The sequence below is a fragment of the Trichoderma breve genome, chromosome 1, assembly GCF_028502605.1.
Source record: "Trichoderma breve strain T069 chromosome 1, whole genome shotgun sequence".
NCBI classification, from domain to species: domain Eukaryota; kingdom Fungi; phylum Ascomycota; class Sordariomycetes; order Hypocreales; family Hypocreaceae; genus Trichoderma; species Trichoderma breve.
In genome coordinates this window covers 3,851,658-3,874,179 of record NC_079232.1, presented here as the reverse complement: position 1 = coordinate 3,874,179, position 22,522 = coordinate 3,851,658, and the positions used below count along the sequence as shown (strand labels likewise).

Sequence of the window (22,522 nt, the reverse complement as noted above, 5' to 3'; positions counted from 1 at the left end):
ATAGCGGCCGTTAGGATGGCGGACTGCAACATTTATGCGGTGGAATGTATTATTTGAAACTAAATGGTAATATTCTCCGTGCTTGGATTCAGCATAGCACAGCATGACTTTGGCGTTGGGTTTATTGCTTTATGTGGCTTTGGGGTTTGGTGGAGGCTTCTGGGGACTCGTATACTCTTCATATACGGCTTGGTTTTGGGCAGAGGAGGAACATCTTAATGTTGTATGAGGTATCGCTTGCTTTTTTCTTGGGAGGCATAATGAATTTGCTAGGCGTCGGCTCGGTTAATCAACTTCAGGCTCCATGAAAGATTGAGTTTATGATATGGTTCCAAATAGTCACCTGTTCCTACCTGAGACGTGAATTTACTGCAATATGCAAGCACGAATGGCCATCTCGCAGCATCACCTTGTTGCCAGGACAAATGCGTAGACCCTCGGAATATAATTCGATGCCCCAAGATTATGACTTTTTTCAACTTTGCACAATGACACTCACGCAATACATCTTTACCGCCTTCAGCTTTCTTCGACCCTGGTCGAGCAGCGATGATGCCCTCGGGGCGATCCCGCGGATATATCGATATATTGTCGACACATGGATCCGGAGACCGGTGGCTCCTCTGATATCGATTACGCTTCTCGCTACGCTCACTCTGCGGCTCGTCAGGATGGCGTATTTCCTGCCTCCTAAGGTTTCGGATGCGGCCCTTGGGCATGCTCCGTCCGGGGCTCAAGCTCCTCACCCTCCTGCTCCTGAGGAACAGCAGCAGCATACCATCATAGGGGCACAGCCGCATACCTCCACAGAGGCACAGACGGAGCGTCGACGATCTGTCTCTTTGGGAGGGTGGGTGAAGAACATGTTTCCCAGCCAGCGTCCTGAACGCGGCGGCACCAGCAGAGAACAGGGATACTGGGAGCAGATGGACAAGCAAGGCAAGACATCACGGCCTCGACGGCGCATGACGGATAGCCAGTATAGCGTTGGGGATGTTTCGGCGGACTCAAGCCATATCACTCGCTGGAACGTGCCGAGGGATGTCTCGAGAGATGAATCGCATGGTTTGCCTGAACAGCCATTAAGTGTTGTGCCTACTAACCCGGAGGCCACATCGCTACCGAAAGATGTTCTGCCAGAGAGAAGTTGGAGTTGGAGTCCTCATAATGGCTCTGAAGAACAGATCTCTGTGACAAAGGTAGGAGGGGTTTTGCAGAGCAACTATGACCAAAGTAACGACGCCAGGAGGAGCAGTTTGGGTATACAAACAGGGAGTGCAGCAGAAAGGAAACAGCCTCTCAGACAAGATTTCCTTCAACGAGCGAGAAGCAAGGCTCGACAACGCGAACGACGGAGCTTGAGAGAGAGTGGCGATTATCTCGGCGTGCAAGGCGTCAATCCTCATACTGGAGAGCTGGACATTGTGAGTCCTACTGTTAGCAGTGCTGAAAGCTCAGCAGATCATCACGAGACGCCACGGCGCATCTTGAGGACATTCCGGAATGTCTTGAAGAATCACACGTCAAGAGACTCGCCCAGTAGAGACAATACAGGTATTGAGGACGAGGATCATAAGGTTGCCAGGTCACTGAGGGGGAAGAAGAAAGTGAGAGAGCTGAACAAAGCCGTCAGATGGATGAGACGGGGACAGTCTTCGTTGCAAGAGCCAGATTTGAGCCCCATTGCTCAGTCTTTAAAAAGCGTGTCTCTGAGTTCTCGTAGGTTTTCACTTTTTCTTCACTTTCACTTCACTTCATTTCCACTTCACTTCACTTCACTCCACATCATTTCCAGCTACATTCACACATACAAAACACCTGCTGACACTGCAAACTTATAGGGAGACCTTCTCACGTTCAACATCTCCCCCAGACGATCCAACAACCAACAGCAGTTTCTACTGGCGAACAGCTGCTGAATATCGATCCCTCTCATGCCAATTTCTCTGCAGTTGATGCATCTGACAATTACGTCGCTGCTTCATCGCCACCGGTAACTCCTCCAAGCCGCTCTTCATCCCACTCTACAGTCGTTCGAACTCCTCGTCGGCAAAGCCTTGCGAATCCGTCTCTCGTACCTTAGGAATTTCTTGAGAGCGGATCAGCCCTTGACGACTCTGGCTCCCAAACGAGTTCCAGCCCAACAACCCCATCCGAAAGCAAGTCTTTTTTAGACATGGAAGCCGAAAGGGACGTCAAGAAATCGTGCGCCGAGGCGAGCAAGACAGCCCTTTCGGCAGGTCAACCTACCCAGTCGATCCCAGCTTTTGGCCGGGGATTCGAGCGCCGGTTCAGTCTCCCAGGAATGATGAGCCTGCCACCATCCAGCCTAGATTTGCACCCGAACATGTTCAGAGAGCCACCTCGTTTGACCCGTCGCGAAGGAAGCCCGTTGCAGGCAATGCCTATGCCACGATCTACAGAGAGTCGTATTCGCTCAAGGGACATGAGAAAGCGATGGGACGACCATCTGAGGTTCTCCCGCATGAAAGCACAAGCATCAGCCGGCCCGCGGCAGCAACAGTCACTCGCGATGAGGCGTCCTGCAGGCTCCCGCCACCGCCATCGACGGCTCACCAAGATGGCAATAGAACGGGACATGCTAGAATTGAAAGAGGGGGTAGCAAAGGTGGACAAGCAGCGGCAGGAACAACCTCGTCACTCTCACAACCAACCCGTGACGGAGCACGAGCAGACGAGCAACATCTTGCGCGAAATCAGGTACCAGGCCCCCGAGATCGTGGAATCTGCCAGCATACCCACCATCACCATTACTGGCTACAACCACCAAGCGTTTCACTCTGCCTTTCTCCCGGACGGGTCGATGAACCCGGACTTTCTCCTTCCACTGAGCCCAACTCAACGAGACGAATCGATTTACAGTGCGCTGGCAGTGACCTCGTTCGAGAACAGCTTGGGCGGGTTTCATTCAGCCCCATCCATGAGCTCCAAGCAGAATCCAACCTCATCAGCAGAGGCCGAAATGGGAGGCGAACCACAAGCAGGCACTACATCTCTGGAGCAAGAGGCTTACAAGATGCAGCTAGCAGAGGGCCACTGGGGAGACAGACGTACAGCGAAGGCTACGATGCCAGTTCCGGAAGACGACTCGTTGCGCAAATCAACATTTACACAGGGCCAGATGCCGCAGACTGCGATCCAAGAAATGCAACAGTTGGTATCGGAGAAGGAGGCAAATCTAGTAGATCACCAAATGCAGATACACAACCTCCCGGAGAAGCATCGAGTTTACCAAGAGCACCAAGACGAAGACGACACCGAAAGTCTTTTGCTAAAGGAGGCCAACACTGATGAAGCCAAGGTTCTGAACGCAGATCCAGGAGAACAAGATGATGATAACTTAGAGGTTGAGGATAGGGAAGGTCCTACTCCGTTGCAGCAATTTCTGCGGTACCTGAGGGATTGGATCCGGCTATACTGGGCGACTATATGGCCAATACTTGATCCACGAACGATGGGAGTCGCGCATGACGGACCAATGCCTTGGTGGGAGGCCATTCTGTTGATAGCACTCACGGTACCGGCTGCGACTCTGGTGTATGTGGTGGTTGTTCAGGGGGCGAGGTTTGTCATGTTCATGACCTGGCTGCTGGAGTTCGTGGATGATGACTCTGCGATCTGAATTTAGAGATGGGCTTGTGGGGGACGATATCGTGGTTCAAAGGCAGATGGAGGCTGTCCAGATTGCTTGCATTCGTCTAGGGTGGTGGTTCGGGATAGTTTCGGCCGGAGAAGCAGCGAGGGCATTTTCTTAGCCATGGCGGTGTATTGAGTATAATTACTATTATGGTTTATGATTTGTGCAGTGTTTGGCTGTTTTTAAATGTGATTGCTTGTAATGTGATCGGGTGGCGAGGTGTAGATGCTCTTTTGTGGTGATTTTCTGATGTAGAGAGGACTTTGGATTATGGTCGACGGTCAGTTTTGTCTCGTATATACCTACTACACAGGAGTGGATCTATATCTTCTTATATCTTTAGACATGCTTCTTATATCAATATGATGAGTTAGGTACAACATGGATAGAGCAATTAATCTACTTGTTCTAATACCAAACTTAATAGCCATTAATACTGTACCGAGGAGATTTACATGAGATACCCTGGAGGTTCATCCAAATAGGGGGGTTTGCAACGTAGTTGGCGCAATCTGGGAGGCGCCAGATGAGCACAAGGTTGAAGGTGTGGAAAGTCATTGCAAAGAGAGACGTGTCATCTACTGGCTTATACCTGAATTTAGTGAATACTTATAGTACAAGGCAATATAGCTTTGGCTCTAGGTATCAGGAGAGGTACTTAAGTTTTAGAGTCAAATTGTGCGGGATCTTTTGTACTGAATCTCCTGTTAAGATAATTTGACTTTGTCCTGGCAACTATATAAAAGCGTAGCTTTTTTTTTTCCCGTCGTAGATTTTCTTTTCTTGTTCCGTCAGTTACAGAATCACAAGCATAGTATTCTTCTTCACCAACATCTTCAACGACACCATTACCTAGACCGAGACCAACAAGTCATGTTTCGCACCAGCGTCTTCAAGTCGCTGAAGCCCGTCAAATCTGGTCTCCGACAGTCTGCCTACCTAAGTTCATGTAATGGACAGCGAAACGAAATTTTACGGGAAATATACGCCCCATTCTCAAAGTTGGTCAAAGATTCGCCCGAATATAACGCTCTGGCAGAATCGGGTAGGGTCTGGGAGGACTATTTCCAGCCGGGAGATAGCGAACGTTATGGATACCTACAAAGGGTAAGTGTAGAAAATATCTCTATTACATCTAGTAGCTCTGCTCTATCTAGTATATCTACTTGATCTAGTATATTTACTATATCTACTATATCTAGTGAATCTACTGGATCTACCATATTTACTATGTCTAGTGTTTTTGCTCTATCTAGTATAACTATTATATCTAGTAGATCTATTGGCAATAATGATGCTGACATTGAAATAGTTGCACATGCCTCTGCTAAAAGAGATTGACAACCAAAGAGTCTCTCTGGGGACACCCAGAAGCAGAATGTTTCACAGCCTCGTCCCAGAATATGCCCACCAGTCTGTTGTCATCGAAAACAACAGGCTTCTACTCAAACACAGTTATTTGATGGATGAACGCCTAAAAAACGCTGTGCCTGATCTTGCTCTACCAGCTACCAGCCTCTCTCAAATAGCACTCCCAGACGCTCACTCTCTGTTACCTAACGAGGATGCTAGTCAGGCAGCAGAATTACGCAACCAAATTGTAGCTTCTCGCTGGGTTACAGACACCGCGTTACGCAGTACCAAGTCAGGGCTTTCCGAGGACGAAATCCGGTGTCTTTCTGCTCTTCTCCTCAGAGACACCAATGGTGAGAAGCTCTACAAATCAGGGTGGGGAAGAAAAGTCGCCCTTGGAGATTATCGACAAGCACCAATACAGGTAAAGAGTAGTCCTCTTACCATCTTTCCCTATCATCTCGAGGTCCCGGCATGCATGCGGCGTTTTATACATTGGCGGGATAGAGTTACTCGGGAGGAGCGTCTTCATCCGCTTATTGTAGCTTGCCATGTAACTGTATATTTCTTGCATATCCATCCGTTCTTCGATGGCAACAGCCGAATGTCCAGGCTGCTGATGCAGGATTATATGGTTCGTCACGGTTACGCTCCAGTGGTGATAAGGGACCTGGATCGTGAAGAGTATGTGAAAATGATTAGGAGTGCGCAGGAAGGTGATCCAGAGGAGCTTGTGTATGCGGTTCTGACGACTCAGTTGGAACAGCTAAGGAGATTTAGGCTTTCCAAGCGGGCATCGAGTGAATCAGAATATCTCTATCTCTTTAATCAGATATACTAGATATACTAGATATATAGAGATCTAACATTAGGCAGTGTAATGTAAAAGAGTTCACTCGAACGGTGAATAGTCCCCATTAATAGCTAACTTCCATCATCTCCCCACATATTCGCCAATCTACCAACAAAATACATAAAACCATTGAAACAAGTCTACAGTGCATCATAAGTTTTTAAGATGGGATAGACGAAAACCTTGAAATCAACAATACCAATCCAACTGCTCATCCATCGGACCTCGACGAGACGAGGTGATGGCCGATGTCGGCCTACGCGCTACAGCAACGACAGCAAAGGCGCCGTTGAATGAAATGCCCATGGAGAAACAACATGTGAAAAGACAAGGAGAGCGTTTTTAAGCGAACCAATCAATATGTAATGAGATGTATTGTTGTCCAAGCGAGGCAGTGGTGGGCATACCAGAGATGCTAAATATGGCATCCTCTAAGCACTTATATGGAGTATAGAACATTTCCACACATCACAGCGGATCATCGAACCAGTCAAAAGCACCTCTTTATTAATGTGGTCTATGATTTGCAGTAGTAGCATGTTACATTGCTCATCCTCCGGGTTATGACACCCATTCAAAGTAAAGCCCGTCGCCATCATCGTCTTCAAGGCTCCCCCCTGACGCCCACTATTCCATCATCTGACAGATCGCATGCTGATATTCGTCGAACACTCTTCAGGGATGACTCCAAATGATCGTTCAAAGACTTTCATCAGCGAAAAGATCATCACTTTTACGCTTCATTGGCGAATGAAAAGCTCTCCCGCCACACATGGGTGGCCCAACCCGCGGTGAATGTTTCTCCCTCATCCGTGCAAACACCGTCTCGGCTCGAAACCCCGGCTGCTTAGGACCCTCGCAAGCCGTCGTAATCATTGCCATCGCTACGGCCAGATCCGTATCGTCACATACCCCAACATGACCATTGGGTGCTTCTGTTGTGACTGCTGGCTATTCCGTTTGGAATGTCTCTTACGCTGCCGATAGCTCTGTTTCTTTTGGCTGTTATAACATGGCGCTGTTTTCGATCCTGTAGCAATCTTCGCAACGGTTCTGAATATCCTCTGAGCCTCAAAGATTGGGACTGGGCGATATTTCGACTTATTCCCCTGCTCGCGGAGCGTGGTGACGTAAGTTACCGACCAGCAGGGGCGCGATTGAAGTGATTTTGTCGGCATTTCTTGTTTGTTGTTAGTGTTCGAGTCATCTGGGAACGAGTAGCTGCAGCTAGGAAATCCTTGCTGGCTGTGAAGACAGAGGTAGTGTGTTCATATGTTGGGTCGAAGGTTGTGGATTTTGCAGACGCGGTGTTGTTTGATGCCTCGGTAGGACAGTCAACGCATTTTATTTGTCAACAACCCATTTAGATTTATGTTGATATAAAGGCAACAGCTGTGCAAGTGACCTAACATGTTGCTGAACTCTATTGTTTGGGCGCATAACAAGCTGAACCTGATACTCGAGGCAGGCGGCCTAAGCGCTTGTCAAGCCATGGCCAAATCTCGTGATGGGAAATGTCTCTGGGATGCCATTTCCCAATAGCCAGGGACTTTTCAGTGTCAAATTAACGTTATTGCTCTTGCACTGCAAAGTTGTGCCGTCACGTAGCTTCCAATACACAATAAATGGAACCTTGTGTATAGCTCGTTTATCTCGGCAGATGCATCCTCTGTATAACATCATCAGCCAAGAAACACAACAGCAAGCCACCTCCACAGGGTGGCTGTAATGAACAAAAAACCCTGATAGCTTCACAAATACTAACCTCGTTCATTCAAGGCGGATCCGCTTTGGGCAACGAAACCCGTAAACCGTGCTCCATTTTGTAGTAATGGAATGGATCCACGGAACCCCAAATCAGACAACAGCATGACACGGATTCAGGATTCAGGGCAAGCAATCACGCACTTTCACAGACACGAGCTGCGGACACCAAACATGATCGGCCCCATGTCGAAATGCATGCAAGTCTCACGTTATGTAATCCCTTGCAGCCAACCAGCTCAATCCATTTAGCAATCGCCCGCTTCATCTGGCTGGCAGTTCGGCTTCCAAAGGCAGAAAAAAGTGCCGTTCTTCTGGTTAGCTGGGGCAAAAGCTGGGGCAAATGCGCCGCACTCCGATCATCGGAGACATGCCACCGGGCAAGAATCGGACTTGGGAGCTGCGATTTGGGCTTCATCAATTCAAGATAAAGTCGACAGCTGGCTGCTCCCCCCGCCCTTTTCATCTTCTCCATTATCGGCTTCATTTTAATTTCTACACATTGTGGATTGTGCATTTTGCAGAACGCGGTTGAAAAATATCGACATCTCGAGCTCGGTTTAAGCTCCATCGCTGCTTGTCAGCTTCACCTTTCCACAGCTTCCGTGCCCCTCCTTTGGCTTAGAAAAACGTCACTTTGTGTGTGATTTCGGCCGCCCTTTCTCCAATCTCCAAATCTCACCCTCCCTTTTTTCTTCTCCCAATTCTCAATCCTCTTCTTCAGATTCCGACACAATGCCTGTATCAGTATCAACCCCGCAGACTCTTTACGACAAGGTTTTCTCGAGCCATATCGTTGACGAGAAGCTCGACGGCACAATCCTGCTGTACATCGGTTCGTCACCTAGTTTTCCTCGCGCTTTGGAAACTTTGAGCTAACCAGCGAGCCATGTTTAGACAGACATTTGGTCCATGAAGTGACATCACCGGTATGCCCAGGCCTCGGGATCTCAACCATCGAGATCGCTGTTGCCCTCCCGATTGATAAGTTATACTGACATTGTCCCTGCAGCAAGCCTTTGAGGGCCTCAAGAACGCCGGCCGCCAGGTCCGCAGACCGGACTGCACTCTGGCCACCACTGATCACGTATGTATACACCACCCAAGTATCCGCCAAAGCCGAAGAACAAGGATGATGCTGACTCAAGCTGTGGCTTTATAGAACGTCCCTACCACATCTCGAAAAGGCATCAAGGACATTGCCTCCTTCATCAAGGAAGATGACTCTCGAGTACAATGCGTTACCCTCGAGGAGAACGTCAAGGACTTTGGCCTGACATATTTCGGCCTGGGTGACAAGCGCCAGGGCATTGTCCATGTCATTGGACCTGAGCAGGGCTTCACTCTCCCCGGCACCACTGTCGTCTGCGGTGACAGCCACACTTCCACACATGGTGCCTTTGGCTCCCTGGCCTTTGGTATCGGTACCAGTGAGGTTGAGCACGTCCTGGCTACCCAATGCTTGATTACCAAGCGTAGCAAGAACATGCGCGTCCAGGTTGACGGAGAGCTTGCCCCCGGTGTCAGCTCCAAGGACATTGTCCTGCACGTCATTGGCAAGATTGGCACCGCTGGAGGTACTGGCGCCGTCATTGAGTTTTGCGGCTCCGTCATCCGAGGCCTCAGCATGGAGGCTCGCATGTCCATCTGCAACATGTCCATTGAGGGTGGTGCCCGCGCCGGTATGGTTGCCCCTGATGAGAACACTTTCGAGTACCTCAGGGGCCGACCCTTGGCCCCCAAGTACGGATCCGAGGAGTGGGACAGAGCCGTTGCCTACTGGAAGTCTCTGGCCTCCGATGAGGGTGCCAAGTACGACATTGATGTCTTCATTGACGCCAAGGACATCATTCCGACCCTGACCTGGGGCACCAGCCCTGAGGACGTTGTCCCCATCACCGGCAAGGTCCCCGACCCCGAGACTTTCCCCACCGAGGCCAAGAAGGCGGCTGGTCGCAGAATGCTCGAGTACATGGGTCTCACTGCTGGAACTCCCATGGAGGAGATTCAGGTCGACAAGGTCTTCATTGGTTCTTGCACCAACTCCCGAATTGAGGATATGCGAGCTGCTGCCCACGTTGTCAAGGGCAAGAAGATTGCTGCCAACATCAAGCGAGCCATGGTCGTCCCCGGCTCCGGCCTCGTCAAGACACAGGCAGAGGCGGAGGGTATCGACCAGGTCTTCATTGACGCCGGTTTCGAGTGGAGAGAGGCTGGCTGCAGTATGTGCCTCGGCATGAACCCTGACATCTTGTCGCCAAAGGAGCGCTGCGCCAGTACCTCGAACCGAAACTTTGAGGGCCGTCAGGGAGCCCAGGGCCGAACTCATCTCATGTCCCCTGTCATGGCTGCCGCTGCTGCCATTACTGGTCGGCTGACCGATGTTCGCAAGCTGTCCGAGTACACTGCCAGCCCTCATGTTCAGGCCCGCATTTCCCCGAGCCCTCCCACTGAGGCTGCTCACGTTGATGAGCGTGTCGAGGATTCTGACGAGCGTGAGGCCATTGGTGATCAGCCCCTGGATCTCCAGCCCCACACAAACACTCTGGTAGCCAAGAGTGATTCAACCGGCATGCCCAAGTTCCTCACCCTCAAGGGAATCACAGCGCCCATGTCTCAGGCCAACATCGACACTGATGCCATCATCCCCAAGCAGTTCCTCAAGACTATCAAGCGCACTGGTCTGGGATCAGCTCTCTTCCACAACCTGCGTTATCTTCCCGATGGTGCACCAAACCCTGACTTTGTCCTGAACAAGGAGCCATACACAAAATCCAAGATTCTTGTCTGCACGGGTGAAAACTTTGGCTGTGGCTCATCTCGAGAGCACGCCCCTTGGGCTCTGCTCGACTTTGGCATCAAGGCCGTCATTGCCCCTTCGTTTGCCGACATCTTCAACAACAACATGTTCAAGAACGGCATGCTGCCCATCCAAATCTCCAACAAGGCCGACATCGATGCTATTGCTGCCGAAGCTCAAGCCGGAAGAGAAGTGGAAATCGACCTGCCCAACCAGCTCATCAAGAACGGTGCTGGCGAAACCATCTGCTCCTTTGACGTTGAGGAGTTCCGAAAGTACTGCCTGGTCAACGGCCTTGACGACATTGGCCTGACCATGCAGCTCAACGACAAGATTGCCGACTTCGAGAAGAAGAGGACTATTCACACTCCTTGGCTGGATGGCACTGCCTACCTGAAGCGAGGCAAGGACGGCAGACTGGCTGCCAAGGCTGTGCCTGTACCCAAGACAAATCGTGGCCAGGAGAAGAAGGAGCCTTTGGAGTGGTAGTTTGGGTGTTTGGTGATTTTGCTTTCTAACGTCTCCTTGTAATCTGTCTGTTATCTTTCGTTCTTTTATGACTTTTCAAAGACGAATAATTACGCCGAGTCTATCATTAAATAGCCCAGTGCGGGTTGATAAGACAAAGGGATGAAAACTTGTGGGTATAGCTTATAGGTAGCTTGCCATAGTCGGCCGATGGCCATGAATCAAAAGGGAATCGCGTCGTATGTGCGCACGTATACGAGGAAAAAGTCTTTACAAAGCTTTTTTTGTTCTGTTGATTGAAAACGTGATCCATTGTGTTTGTCAGTAATCGTACCAATATTGATAATGACTTTGATAATACAGTCAGACATCACAAAGAGTCCTTGAGGATTCCAATGTGGACAACAAATCCAGCTTCGGGGCGGAGCTCTGCCGGCATCATCCCTCCTGGCATCCTCCACACCCGAAAGTGCTCTCTAAAGGCCACTAGCCAGCTGTTGAAGACATCGTCGTTGCGTAATTGCTGTGCCACAATACATAAGGTTGGAAGAGCTTGATTACCGTCCCTCTGGCGTAACTTGCATATATCGACACAGGTCTGGATAAAAGGCTGTATCAAGGCGTAATTAAAGACACAGTCGCAAGAAATAATAGCGTCGAAAGAATAAACCGAAGGAGAATTCGTCAGCGAAGGCGTTACTTGGGAGGTTTCCCAGTCGAGGACTTGGAAGTGGATATCTGCTACGGCGTTTAGGGGGCTTGAAGACGAAGATTTGTTGGCGCCTCTCTTGGATTTTCCGGTGTGGGATTTCGATGATGATGATGATGACGGTTGGTTTTCAGCGAGGTTCTGCAGGACGAGTTTTTGAACGTAGGGCTGGTCTGTGAGAATGTATCGTGAGACCTTGGGGGAGAGGGTGAGAGCGTTGAGAGGCGAGATTCCGCATCCGAGCTCGATGATGGAGCATGATGGTGTGAGAACGGTGCGGAAGAGCGGGTTTGAAGATGAAGCGAGCCATTCTGCAAACGCAGGTGTGATTTTCCAAAGGACTTGTTTCGTGTTAGTTACACAAAAGCATGAGGGTGCCTGCATCTTTGGCAAGGTACTGGGGGAGAGGGTGAATAGAACTGACCTGCGCCTGTGGTGCCGCCTTTACGACTTGATGCCAACACGCCTGGAGACTGATGAATGGTAATGTCTCTCCCGCCGAGTTGTAGATCTAGGACTGAGGCGTGAGAATCGATGAAGCCTAGGCCTTGAGATGGGATGTCGTTGGCATAGAGGAGAAATGTCTCTGAAAGATGGGAGGTTGGCAGAAAGTTAGCTAAGAGAAGAAGATGGTGTGATGATATAAGATGGCTTTCTGAGCGGTGTGAAAGAATACACGTGATAGCTCACCTTCCTCGGGATCTTGGATTTCATCTTCGAGCTGGGAGATGAGTTGCTCAATAGAATTAGCCATGGATTAATTATGAAAGCAGCTTCTTTCTTTGTCGTTTATATATGACCAAAGTCTAGCTTGTATAAAACAATAAGAGAAAAAAAAAGGGCTGCAAATAGAAACCAAACCCCGTCAAACGCTGCGCTAAAACTCGAAAAAGCACATATGCATGCGAAGCAATCGTCGGTCGTGATTATACCTCAAAAATGGCCCAGAAAGAGCCCGTCGCCGTATAGGGTAAGTCAAGGCACGCCAACGACCCACTTGACACATCTGCTCACAAATCGAATGATAGAGTCTACGCTGCAGTCAGATTCTTATAATAACCTATTATTGGCACTGAAAGCCTGCCCAATACGGATCCATCGGCAACGGTCGACCTACTGCTAATTTATAATTATGACAAAGAAGCAGCTTTAGACCGCTGTTGAACACCAAGTTCAAGGTGAAATACTAGTATTGATGGCTGCTTCAAGCGAATTCGCAGGCTATGGAACACCAATTATACAAACCACCAAATAAAGACATAACACATAATTTCATGATAAAAAGGATAGGGCCAAAAAAAGAGAGAAAAAAAAAAGTCAAATCATACCCAACAGCCATAATTTCGCCTTCGGTTCTCTCTTTTGCACATAGAGCATGCATGATACAAACTATCCTGTCCACCACTCCAGACGTCATCAGGAAGAGCAGGGCTATAGGAAAGAGGAAACTATATAGGGGCAAGGAAAAAAGCAAGAAGCTGTTCTTAGGGGCAAAACATACACAACAGAGCTTCCTTCATATAAAGTACCCAGTCGCCCGGACCCCCGACAAAAAAGAGAAACAGTTAAAGGAACCATCAACAGAAGAAACAAGAGCAACGTTAAAACAATCTACACAAGCCCGTCGTATAAAGACAGTGCCGAAACAATCGTCTCGTCCCGTTTGCTTCCCTCTTTGAATTCTTCCATGTCAAGGCTGCCGTTTTCATCCTTGTCCATCATGCGGAAGATTTTCCTAACCCGCTTCTCGGGTGTATCCTCGTCCTCGGGAAGCTTGACCATGGAGCCAACCTGTGATTGTCATGCGTTAGCTACATGACGACATGATAATGGTTTGAGGGTTAATAAATTGTTTGTCCCATACCATTTTGTAGATTGCCTCGACGATCTGGAGCATCTCGTCGTAACTTATCTTGCCGTCGCCGTCGATATCGTACAGTTGGAACGCCCAGTCCAGCTTGTCCTCCATCTTGCCCCGGCTGGTAACACTCAGTGCACAGATGAATTCTTTAAAGTCTATACTACCAGACTTGTCGCTGTCGAACACGTTGAACACATAATCGGCAAACGAACTCGGGTCTCCGAATGGAAAAAATTGCCGGTAGATCTTCTGAAACTCCTCTTTGGAGAGCATGCCCGATGGGCAGTCTTTCAGGAAACCTGCATCCAAGAGTTTCCAATGTCAGAAAGTAAAATTCACCAAAACCCCAATCAAATTGCGAAACAAGCAGACGTGGAACTTTAAATGTGACAAGCCAGGAGGCAGACGAAATTGAGGGAATGAGGGGCTCCAAGCTTTCTCCACCCCTGTATCCCGGTGATGCTCACCTTTGTACCATTGCTGAAGCTCCTTCTTATCAAAGTGAGTTGACTTTTGGAGCTCGGCGAGCTGCTCCTGTGAGAGCTTTGACTGCCTACAATTGGAAAGCGAGTAAAATGTCAGCCATCAACATGTGCTGATCCAGGGTAATGCGTGTGTGCCAATCAGCTCCAGCAGAGACTAGCAGAATCCTGACAGCTAGCCTCCCTTGTTCCCCCTCCCCCTCTTTCGTCGTAAACGCTCGTGCACATGTCCCTTGGCAGTATGCGACTTCAAGACTCTAGGGGGGTTTGCGCAAGGCCCACTCACGATTTGCCCATATTTTCCCTGGGCCGATTGAAAAAGAGGTTGGACTGAGCGGAAAAGGAGTAGGCGTTTGATTCTTAGGAGGAGAGTGGTCGTAGAACGAATGAGCGGCAAACTCCGCGGGAGAAGTAGGATGTCACGAGGTGCGCCGTGGCGAGGGTATCAGATCCAAAGTCCCCTGTGGAATATTGCGCAATCGGCTGACGGCAGTGTATCCTGTCACAATTCGGTGCTCGAAAAGAACGGCAATGGGATTCGGCTGTGCGCTCGCTCTCGCTCTCGTTCTCGTGCTTGTACGTGTCAGGGAAATCGCCGTCGCTCGTCGTGGGATGTCCGTCGTAATGGCTGCAATGCTCCGAGGCTGCCAGCAAGTATGAGTGCAAGTTCAGACCAACAAACAGCCAGACGGCGGGCCAACCAGGCAAGGCAACAAGATGGATAGGATAGGCCCGGACCGTGTCAAGAGTTCGAGGCCTCAAGAGGAGAGGAAAGAGAGAGGGTTATATGAGGTACAGGGGAGAAGATAATCAGGTCGGTGGAAAGATGTTCCTGAACAGATACGCACGCACGCACAGTTGAACAAAGAAAGCAAGCAAGTATGCGCCGAGGCCCAATACGGCTTCTTTTTTCGGAGAGGCGGAGCCAATAGAGTCGGCCGTGGGAACAAAGGATGAGAGGCAAAAAAGGCAAAAGGGCTGCGGTCTGGAGACTTTGGCTCGGGCCAGAGGGCAGATGATGATGGGGAAAAGCGGAGGGAACCTGTAACACAAGCAGACAGAGGGAACATAACCTCCAGTCCAGAGAGGGAGGGGCCTGGTGCTGGTGACGACTGGAGCTTTCCGTGGCTTTGGAAGAGCCGCATCGCCCGCTAGGGAACTTCCAGCGCCATGGTGCAACTGTATTCACTCAGAGTTCGCCGCTAGCTTCGGGTCTCCAGGCGGTTGTTTCAGCGGTTTGTCAGCGCATCACGTCGTCGTTTAGCGGCCTGTAGCTGGTAGCGGGGTTGGGTTGGGCAGTGCAAGTTCCTCGGATCGGGGCTTTCGTTCTCCAGAGTTTCCCGACCGAGTGTCCGGCTTGCCCAATCTCGCTGCAATACAAATGAGGAAGCTCAGGATAGCGGCAAGCTGCAGCCAAGCCAGGTCTTGCCCGATTCTGCGAGTCTAGCCAAGAGACTACTGAGCTTGTTTAAATGAAGATCGAGTTGGCAAACAAAAGTGCAAAAATGAGGGAAAAAGAGAAAAAAGATGGGGCTTCACCGGGATTCGAACCCGGGGCCTCCTGCAAAGGCGATTCTGAAGAATCGGGGACTTCAGGTTATTTTCCCGAAGCAGGAATCATACCACTAGACCATGAAGCCAGTTGTAGAATTGAACCCATCGTTGGTTGAAAGCGGGGGACTTTAATCCAGTTTATATACGCAGCTGTTTTCTGTTGCTCCAAAACGGGATTGGCTGTCTTGGTTGCCCCTTTACCAGATATATGGTTAACCTGCAATCCGAACAGACAAAGAAAGAAGTACCCCCAGACCTCGTACTTTCCAAAGAAAAAGGTACAAGCCACCAGAAGTATCAAAATGGAGACTCGGAGAGCCAGTGCATCAAAATGTTTTCTTTTCCTACCTATTCATTAGGGCATATCAATACCTCGTATGATATGACTTTTATCCATCCACATGTTATGTCACACTCATATCACCACTTATACGTTCTGAGACCATCTTCACCATGCGTCAACACTTTATGCTTCCTTCTCGTCGCCCTGCCCAGTCTGACAGCATCTCTGCCGGCAAACCTCTTGCACGCAGACACTCGAGGCTATTTGGGACCAGCCTTCCAAAGACTCCAGCTCAGTCACGCTCAGCGTCTTTCGAAACACCAAAGTCAGGCGAGACAACAGAATCAGACCGTGATGAAGAAGTGAAGCTTCGCAAGGCGTCGAGCCTGGTACATATTCACAATGAAGAAGCAGAGATCCTTGAGCCTGTTGCTAGGTCGTCGAGCGCTTGGGGTGTTGAATCTCAGCCACTTTGGCAAGAAATCTCCAAGATGTCCAACGCGGGCAGAGGAAGCAATCTACACAGCCGATAGTGGAAAGATTTCAGACAGCTTCCACTTCGCCCCAGGAGTGGAAATCCAGATGGAGACACCCGCGACTCTTCTTTCAGCAGCAGCATTACAACTATGCCACCTCCAGCAATATCACAGATTAACGACAATGACTTTAGCATGATGAATGTCCCCAAGTATGACTTGTCGGGTCCGGTTCTTTCAATGTCGGAAATGAGCCGCCATCTTCGGAAAACATCATCTTCGTATCCTTCTCAAGGTAAAGCATCTACGCGGATTCAGTCGCCAGAATCAATGTTTCGTCCAAACAAGCTCAGTCACACCGACCTGTCTCGCTTCAGCAAGGCCAATGACCGACTTTCGAACCTCCGCTCTACTCTGTCTTCAGACGAGTATTATGACAGGACCATGAGCACTAACCCCCTTGAGGTGATGGAAGCTGTTACGGCCATCATGGAGCGTCAAGGCCAGCCGAGGCCCAGAGTAACGCCGTATAATCAGTACGAGCTCGTGGAAAGCACAGAGGTGCTTCCTAGCGACTCTGCCTCGCAGCACTCAAGTCCCTCTGGAGCACATCTTGCGATTGACACTTGTAGCCCGTCGAAGAAAGCGAAAGGATTAACTTGGGAGAGTATGGATACCATAGATGGTCAATACGATGGTGCAAATGAAGCAAACACTACACCGGAGAGCACTGTTTCTACCGTACGGTCGCCAGGCACACCGGCAGATCAAGAGCATCTTCACAAGAAGATCAAACGGAAAGCATCCGTCTTCTCCCTCTACAGCCTGGCCAACCCCCTTTCCAAGCACCCAAAGCTCGGCTTACGGAAATGGGCTAGCAGTGTGTACCATCAAGGAAGTCAAAAGCTCAGCCAGGCCCGACTGAAGTGGATATGTCCGGCTCGACGAGATCGGCGGATGTTTGAAACGTGGAGGATGCGCCATCGCGGGACGAACTCGGAATCATCTCCGTGCAAAGAAAAATCTGACAGGAACTCTGGCATATTTTCGTCTGAGAGCAGAGTGTGTGCGAGTGAAGATTGGTGGATGGACGGCGTCAAGATGTTTGAGGCGCCCAAGTGGATGAATTTCGGTGGGTTTTCTCGCTCTTGAGTAGTGATGCTTGAGTGATACTTGAGCGATACTAGAGTGAAACAGTAACTTGGACATGCGTGTAGAGTTTCGGGCAGTCCTGTAGATGAAATAGGAATTAGATCCATAGGATGAGTGTATAGGCTGGCTGTCTACATTATTTTATCCAAAACAGAAATGCAAGAATTATCCAATATCCTCCAACTCCAAAGTCTAAATATCCAACATCAAAGAGCTATGCGCCTAGATGAATTAGTGATTGCCTCATCGCCTTTTTCACAACATATATCGGAACTTGTCTGCGTGTCTCCTTTTCTTTCCGGGAACAACCAAGCCCTCCTCCTCGACGGTCGTGCTGTCTGCTTGCCTCTCCTTTTCAGCGATGTCCATTTTATGGTTCTGTCTCTTCAGGTAGAAACGCAAAATGACAGCCAAGAAAGCCACGGCAAGCATGGCCGATGCGCAGGTCCACATGCCGCGCGTGTAGTACGGCGCCTCACGGTCGGGATAGAGGCGCGTGCCGATGAGGGGCCCGCACTGGCCGATGAGCTGCATGAGGGCGAAGCCGCCGCCCTGACGGCTCTGGCTGGCCTGGTTGTTGATGTTCCAGGCGATGACAAGAGTGACGACGTTGAAGAAGCCGATGGCGGCGGGGTAGACTGCGAGGTAGCGGACGAAAGGGGGGATGTGAAGCGGGTGGGAGAGGGCGAGGATGGCGTAGCCGAATGCTGAGGAGAGAGCGTGGAAGACGATGGGGGCGGTGCGGGCGGCGAGGCGATCGGACATGTGAGCTGTGAAGAGGACGATGAAGAAGGCGAGGAGGTAAGGGGGTGCGCTGAGAGCTTGGGCGGTAAGACTGTCGTGGCCCATCTCGGTGAGAATTTTCGGGAGGAAGACGGGGAGGGAGGAGTAGGCCATGTTGGTGAGGAAGAACATGGCGGGAGTGATCCATGCAATAGGGTCGCGGAGAACGGAGAGGATCTCACGAGCCTTGAGAGGGGATTTCTTGTTGGTCTTTGAGGGCGAGGAGGTTTCGCGACGGAGACGGAGGCGGGCGACCTTCTTCTCTCGCTTGGTGAGGTAGTGAGCCGTCTGGGGAGAGTCGGGGATGACGCTCCATGCGATGACGGAGACGATGACCGAGGGGAAGCCTTCGATGAGGAAGAGGAGGCGCCAGGGCGCAATGGGACTGAGTTGGCCAACCTTGACGATGATCCACGCCAGAGTTGATGCGAAACTTGTCGCAAGGGGAGCAGCTGAGATGAAGATGGCTGTGCGAAAGGCCAATTCGTGCCTCTTGTAAAAGAAACTTAGGTAAAAAGGTACCCCTGTGAAGCCCGCCTCTCCTATACCAAGTAGAACACGCAGCGTGATGAGCATTGGATATGACACGGCAATGGCTTGTAGCGATGCTGTTAGTCCCCAGGTTAAGACGAGGACAGAGACGTATATGTGCGCCGGAATGAGCTTCCATAGGAGGGACATCCATTCAAAGGCAATGTAGGCAATGTAAAAGGACGTGAGCGCCCACTCGTACCACTCTTCACGAGGAGGGTTGGACTGCAAATCTTCGTCCATGCCGGCGATGCGCGCGTTGCCGATATCTAGGGAGATGGAGTGTTAGTCAAGTCTAGCTTCTCCTATAGAATATGATTCATTGTATGATTCCAATGCGACTTACTGGATCGGTCGAGAAAGCTCAGCATATACAGCAGCGCCACGAAGAGCACCAGCTTGCGGTCAAACTTGCGCCTCACGGCCTTGTCCTCGTCCGGCGTATACAGCTGGAAGCTCTCCACGGAGCTGACGCTCAGGCCACGGCCTCTACCTCCGCCTCCCGCCGTCGAAGGTCCGGCATCAACATAATCACCTTCCACGAGCCGCTCGCTGCTGTGTCCTCCTCCGATCTTGTATTGGTCCTGTCGCCTCTTCCCGCCGCTCACCATCTCATACGTCTCCGAGCTGCTGCCGCCGACCTGGGACCGCAAATCGTCGTCTTCGTCTTCATCGTATGCGTCGCTGTCCAGGTGGAATTCCTCCCCCGTCTGGGCAAACGACGGGGACTCATCGCGGGGGATGTGGTAGGCCATTGCATTGGCAGGCAAGTTGGACGACAAGGGACGGCTTATACTGGTTTGCGCGGCGGCGGTCGAGGATGGTCGCCATGCGATTTGCGATTCGTTCTCCGGAACAAGAACAAGCACAGACTCGCCTCTCCTTCTCAGTGCTCCGTATTCTCTCCCAGACCGGGAATGAATGGGCGGCCCGGGGGGTGCTGGGGCAGGGAGATTAAGAAGGATAGCAAAGCAGCTCTTCTATAAAATTGTCCCGTCCCCTGTCCAGTATGCGCGATAGCTGCATCTCCTATCCCTAGCTACATACACGTGACAGGGGACGACGTCATATGCTGACCTGGGCGACTTACACGATCTCGAGTAAAAGCATCTGTTTACTTGTTCAGGGAGTCTCTATAATGCTACTATATAATTCTTTTGACTTTTTTTTTTTTTTTTTTTTTTTTTTGGCTTTTTAGGTTTTGCTTTGATACGGCCCTCCTGTACTTTGCATTGTAATCTTGTGCATCGGTCTCTACATGCTAATGCGCTGTCGCACCTCATGAATATGCGCCTTGGGTTTCACCCACGGCTTGTAAGCTCTCACAACATAATGCATCAAGACCTCATCAATCGCATTGTATTAAATCAGTATTAAATCAGCCATGGAGTTTCATTACTATACCCTTGTGCTAATTTACACGCGCCAATCCGCCTACGCGATATCGTACACATACTATCCATCGAACCCTCTAAGCATTCTCCCAAACACAATTCCAAGCTCCCTCTCATGTCGCGCCTTAATACACCCGCTCAAATCCATTAATAATTATGATAAGTTTCATATAACTTGTCCGTTACTCGGAAGCTTCCTTTTTGCTAAATAAACGTCGCAGGCCTGCCCTCGAGATCTTGTGCCGCAGAGAGTGCTGCTGGTCAACGGGCCGGCTGTTCGTACTCCGCTGTTTTGAGGGACTGGTTGTCTCCTGCTCACGCTTTGCTTCGCTCCCCTCCTCGCCCAAATTCAATTCCTCAACTTCTCTCATTTCGCTGTCGAAGCTGTCCTCATCATCGTCCTGAGGCACGCCGCGCTCCTCGTCTCCATTGACGACGACATACCACTCAATAGGCGGCGCCTTTGCCATCCCCATTTGCAGCTCATCGCGGAGCCTTTCAAACCAATTGCCCTCATCCCTCTCCTTGACGAGAGCCTCGTATTTGGCGATTTCCTCCAATACGTTGGCGCTCAAATCTATGCGAATGACGTGGTCTGCGACATAAGCGAACGGTCGCGCCGAGATGGATGTTTCCTCCGGGTCGTACTCCTCCAACAGCTTCACCGGAGATGATTGGTTGACCAAGACACTGTCCTCAGCGTCGGGAACACGTGATGGAGGCACCGAAAGATCGTCGTCTTGATGAGCAATCTTCTTCTCCTCTGGCTTTGCCTCTTCTTGCTGGGGCTCCGAATTCTGTTCAGGCTGCTGCTGCGACGGCGGGCGTTGAGGCAAGTAGTCGAATTTGGTGGCGAAGCGTTCGAGGATGACCGCCGAGGTGGTGCGACCCGTGATCCAATCTGGCGCGGCATCATCCAGATCCTCCATGATGACCCAGATGCGGATGAGCCTGCGCGTCCATCGAAAACCGTGACATAAGTAGGTTGGCATGATGAGGGTGAGTGATGATCCTCTATACTGTGAAATGAGAGAGTCGAGAGTCGAGAAAAGGACAGAGAGGGAAAAATAAAAATCGTCAAGGGTTGAAATTCATCAGGATCTCACATGTCCCATCTGAATCGCGTGCATTGTTGAAGTACAGAGAGAAAATGTGTTTATAGGGCAATGCATGCCTCTGGCGTCAAGAGCCACTAGAAAGCAAAGATACTGATTACTGTTCCCCCGAGTTGCTGTCTTTTTTTCTTTGTCCTTTGCTCTTTTGTTTCTGGCAGTTTGCAATGGTTCTCTCCCGCCTTCTGCGAGGAAAAAAAGGCCAAGAACAGCAACAGAGGAGGGTGAGGCCTCTCTAGGGATTGCAGCTGGGAGGATCGAGACTCAGGAAAGGCTGGAGGAGTGGCACACCAAGTTGCCCGGTTTGTGGCACGTGTCTGCAGCCTGTTTATTGATGCGACGGAGCGCCTTCAGGTGGGCTGGTGGAACATTAAATCCAGGCTGAACGTGGATGTTGAGGCGGACAATATTGGTGATATTGAAAGTTTGATTGCGCAAAGAGGATGGATTAGAAAGAGCAAAAAGACGGCGCAAAAGGGAGATTCAATTGATATGTACATGTAGGTTGAAGGTTTAACATTGTTGTCGGTAGAAGCTGTCGAAATGGATTGACGAGTACAAGTACAGCTCCCCAAAGTCTCGACTCCATCAGCCTCAGCTAGTGGGTTTATTTTGACGGGATGACAGCACCGCATCCCTGCTAATTAGCGGGCTGCAGCTGCATGAGCTTCAATGTCTCAGACACTGGCCTAGCGCCCGACGATGCTGTGGCGGGCTGCTGGTAAATTACTGGGTCGTACGGAGTAGACTAGTCGAGGTAAAGTTGGGGGAACATCCCAGCCATTAATATCCAGAGATTTCCAATGTTATCATATGTCACCTCAATACTAGAATCTGATAGCTGAGCTCGGGGCCGCTGTTCTGCGTCAAGCCCGAAATGAAGAGCACCTGTATCTGTACCTGTACCTTGCATTAGATCTCGTATCGGCAATTTCTCCAACATCTTCCCCGCGGGAAAAGCAGGTAACAGCTTACATCGCTAGCAGCAGGTACCTGGTACGAGAGTTCAGGTAGGTGGCCTGACATGACAACTTTCATCACAATTGCCAAATGTGGCGGATGCCATCACACGTGGGCTGATGTATAATTTCGGCCAAACGGGAGTGTAAGGAAAACTTTATGGCGACATTGACGTGCTTACTGCTGTAATGTTTTATGTGAGCCGGTCTATCTGGAAAAGGCTAAGTGATGCAGCGATACTGATGTCTTGGGCACTGCGTATAATATAATGTGAAGATATAATGCCTTTAACTATCTTGCCAAATTTGCTATTTGAGCTTTTTTTTTTA

General features: G+C 50.2%; 8 protein-coding genes across 8 annotated transcripts; 4 read left to right on the top strand and 4 right to left on the bottom strand.

The window, feature by feature from the left end:
* Positions 1–488: 488 nt before the first annotated feature.
* On the top strand, positions 489–3,643 carry T069G_01170 (uncharacterized protein; the record flags this gene model as incomplete). Its single annotated transcript, XM_056168380.1, has 4 exons — positions 489–1,260; positions 1,324–1,719; positions 1,842–1,993; positions 2,084–3,643. The coding sequence occupies 4 exons, from the start codon at positions 489–491 to the stop codon at positions 3,641–3,643; spliced, it is 2,880 nt and encodes a 959-aa protein (XP_056033696.1).
* An 888-nt stretch (positions 3,644–4,531) lies between these two features.
* Positions 4,532–5,446, top strand: T069G_01169 (uncharacterized protein; the record flags this gene model as incomplete). The annotated part of the gene is made up of 3 exons (XM_056168379.1): positions 4,532–4,765; positions 4,971–5,364; positions 5,436–5,446. 3 exons carry the CDS (start codon positions 4,532–4,534, stop codon positions 5,444–5,446), a joined length of 639 nt encoding a protein of 212 aa, XP_056033695.1.
* A 2,917-nt stretch (positions 5,447–8,363) lies between these two features.
* On the top strand, positions 8,364–10,917 carry T069G_01168 (aconitase family (aconitate hydratase) domain-containing protein; the record flags this gene model as incomplete). Its single annotated transcript, XM_056168378.1, has 4 exons — positions 8,364–8,463; positions 8,526–8,557; positions 8,641–8,715; positions 8,791–10,917. The coding sequence occupies 4 exons, from the start codon at positions 8,364–8,366 to the stop codon at positions 10,915–10,917; spliced, it is 2,334 nt and encodes a 777-aa protein (XP_056033694.1).
* A 349-nt stretch (positions 10,918–11,266) lies between these two features.
* Positions 11,267–12,359, bottom strand: T069G_01167 (uncharacterized protein; the record flags this gene model as incomplete). The annotated part of the gene is made up of 3 exons (XM_056168377.1): positions 11,267–11,946; positions 12,030–12,221; positions 12,296–12,359. 3 exons carry the CDS (start codon positions 12,357–12,359, stop codon positions 11,267–11,269), a joined length of 936 nt encoding a protein of 311 aa, XP_056033693.1.
* Positions 12,360–13,216: 857 nt separating this feature from the next.
* On the bottom strand, positions 13,217–14,245 carry T069G_01166 (EF-hand domain pair domain-containing protein; the record flags this gene model as incomplete). Its single annotated transcript, XM_056168376.1, has 4 exons — positions 13,217–13,396; positions 13,470–13,765; positions 13,934–14,019; positions 14,235–14,245. 4 exons carry the CDS (start codon positions 14,243–14,245, stop codon positions 13,217–13,219), a joined length of 573 nt encoding a protein of 190 aa, XP_056033692.1.
* A 2,166-nt stretch (positions 14,246–16,411) lies between these two features.
* On the top strand, positions 16,412–17,413 carry T069G_01165 (uncharacterized protein; the record flags this gene model as incomplete). The annotated part of the gene is made up of 1 exon (XM_056168375.1): positions 16,412–17,413. The coding sequence occupies one exon, from the start codon at positions 16,412–16,414 to the stop codon at positions 17,411–17,413; it is 1,002 nt and encodes a 333-aa protein (XP_056033691.1).
* Positions 17,414–17,668: 255 nt separating this feature from the next.
* T069G_01164 (major facilitator superfamily domain-containing protein) lies at positions 17,669–19,482 on the bottom strand (the record flags this gene model as incomplete). Its single annotated transcript, XM_056168374.1, has 2 exons — positions 17,669–18,996; positions 19,074–19,482. 2 exons carry the CDS (start codon positions 19,480–19,482, stop codon positions 17,669–17,671), a joined length of 1,737 nt encoding a protein of 578 aa, XP_056033690.1.
* An 821-nt stretch (positions 19,483–20,303) lies between these two features.
* On the bottom strand, positions 20,304–21,050 carry T069G_01163 (uncharacterized protein; the record flags this gene model as incomplete). The annotated part of the gene is made up of 1 exon (XM_056168373.1): positions 20,304–21,050. The coding sequence occupies one exon, from the start codon at positions 21,048–21,050 to the stop codon at positions 20,304–20,306; it is 747 nt and encodes a 248-aa protein (XP_056033689.1).
* Between the last annotated feature and the right edge of the window lie 1,472 nt (positions 21,051–22,522).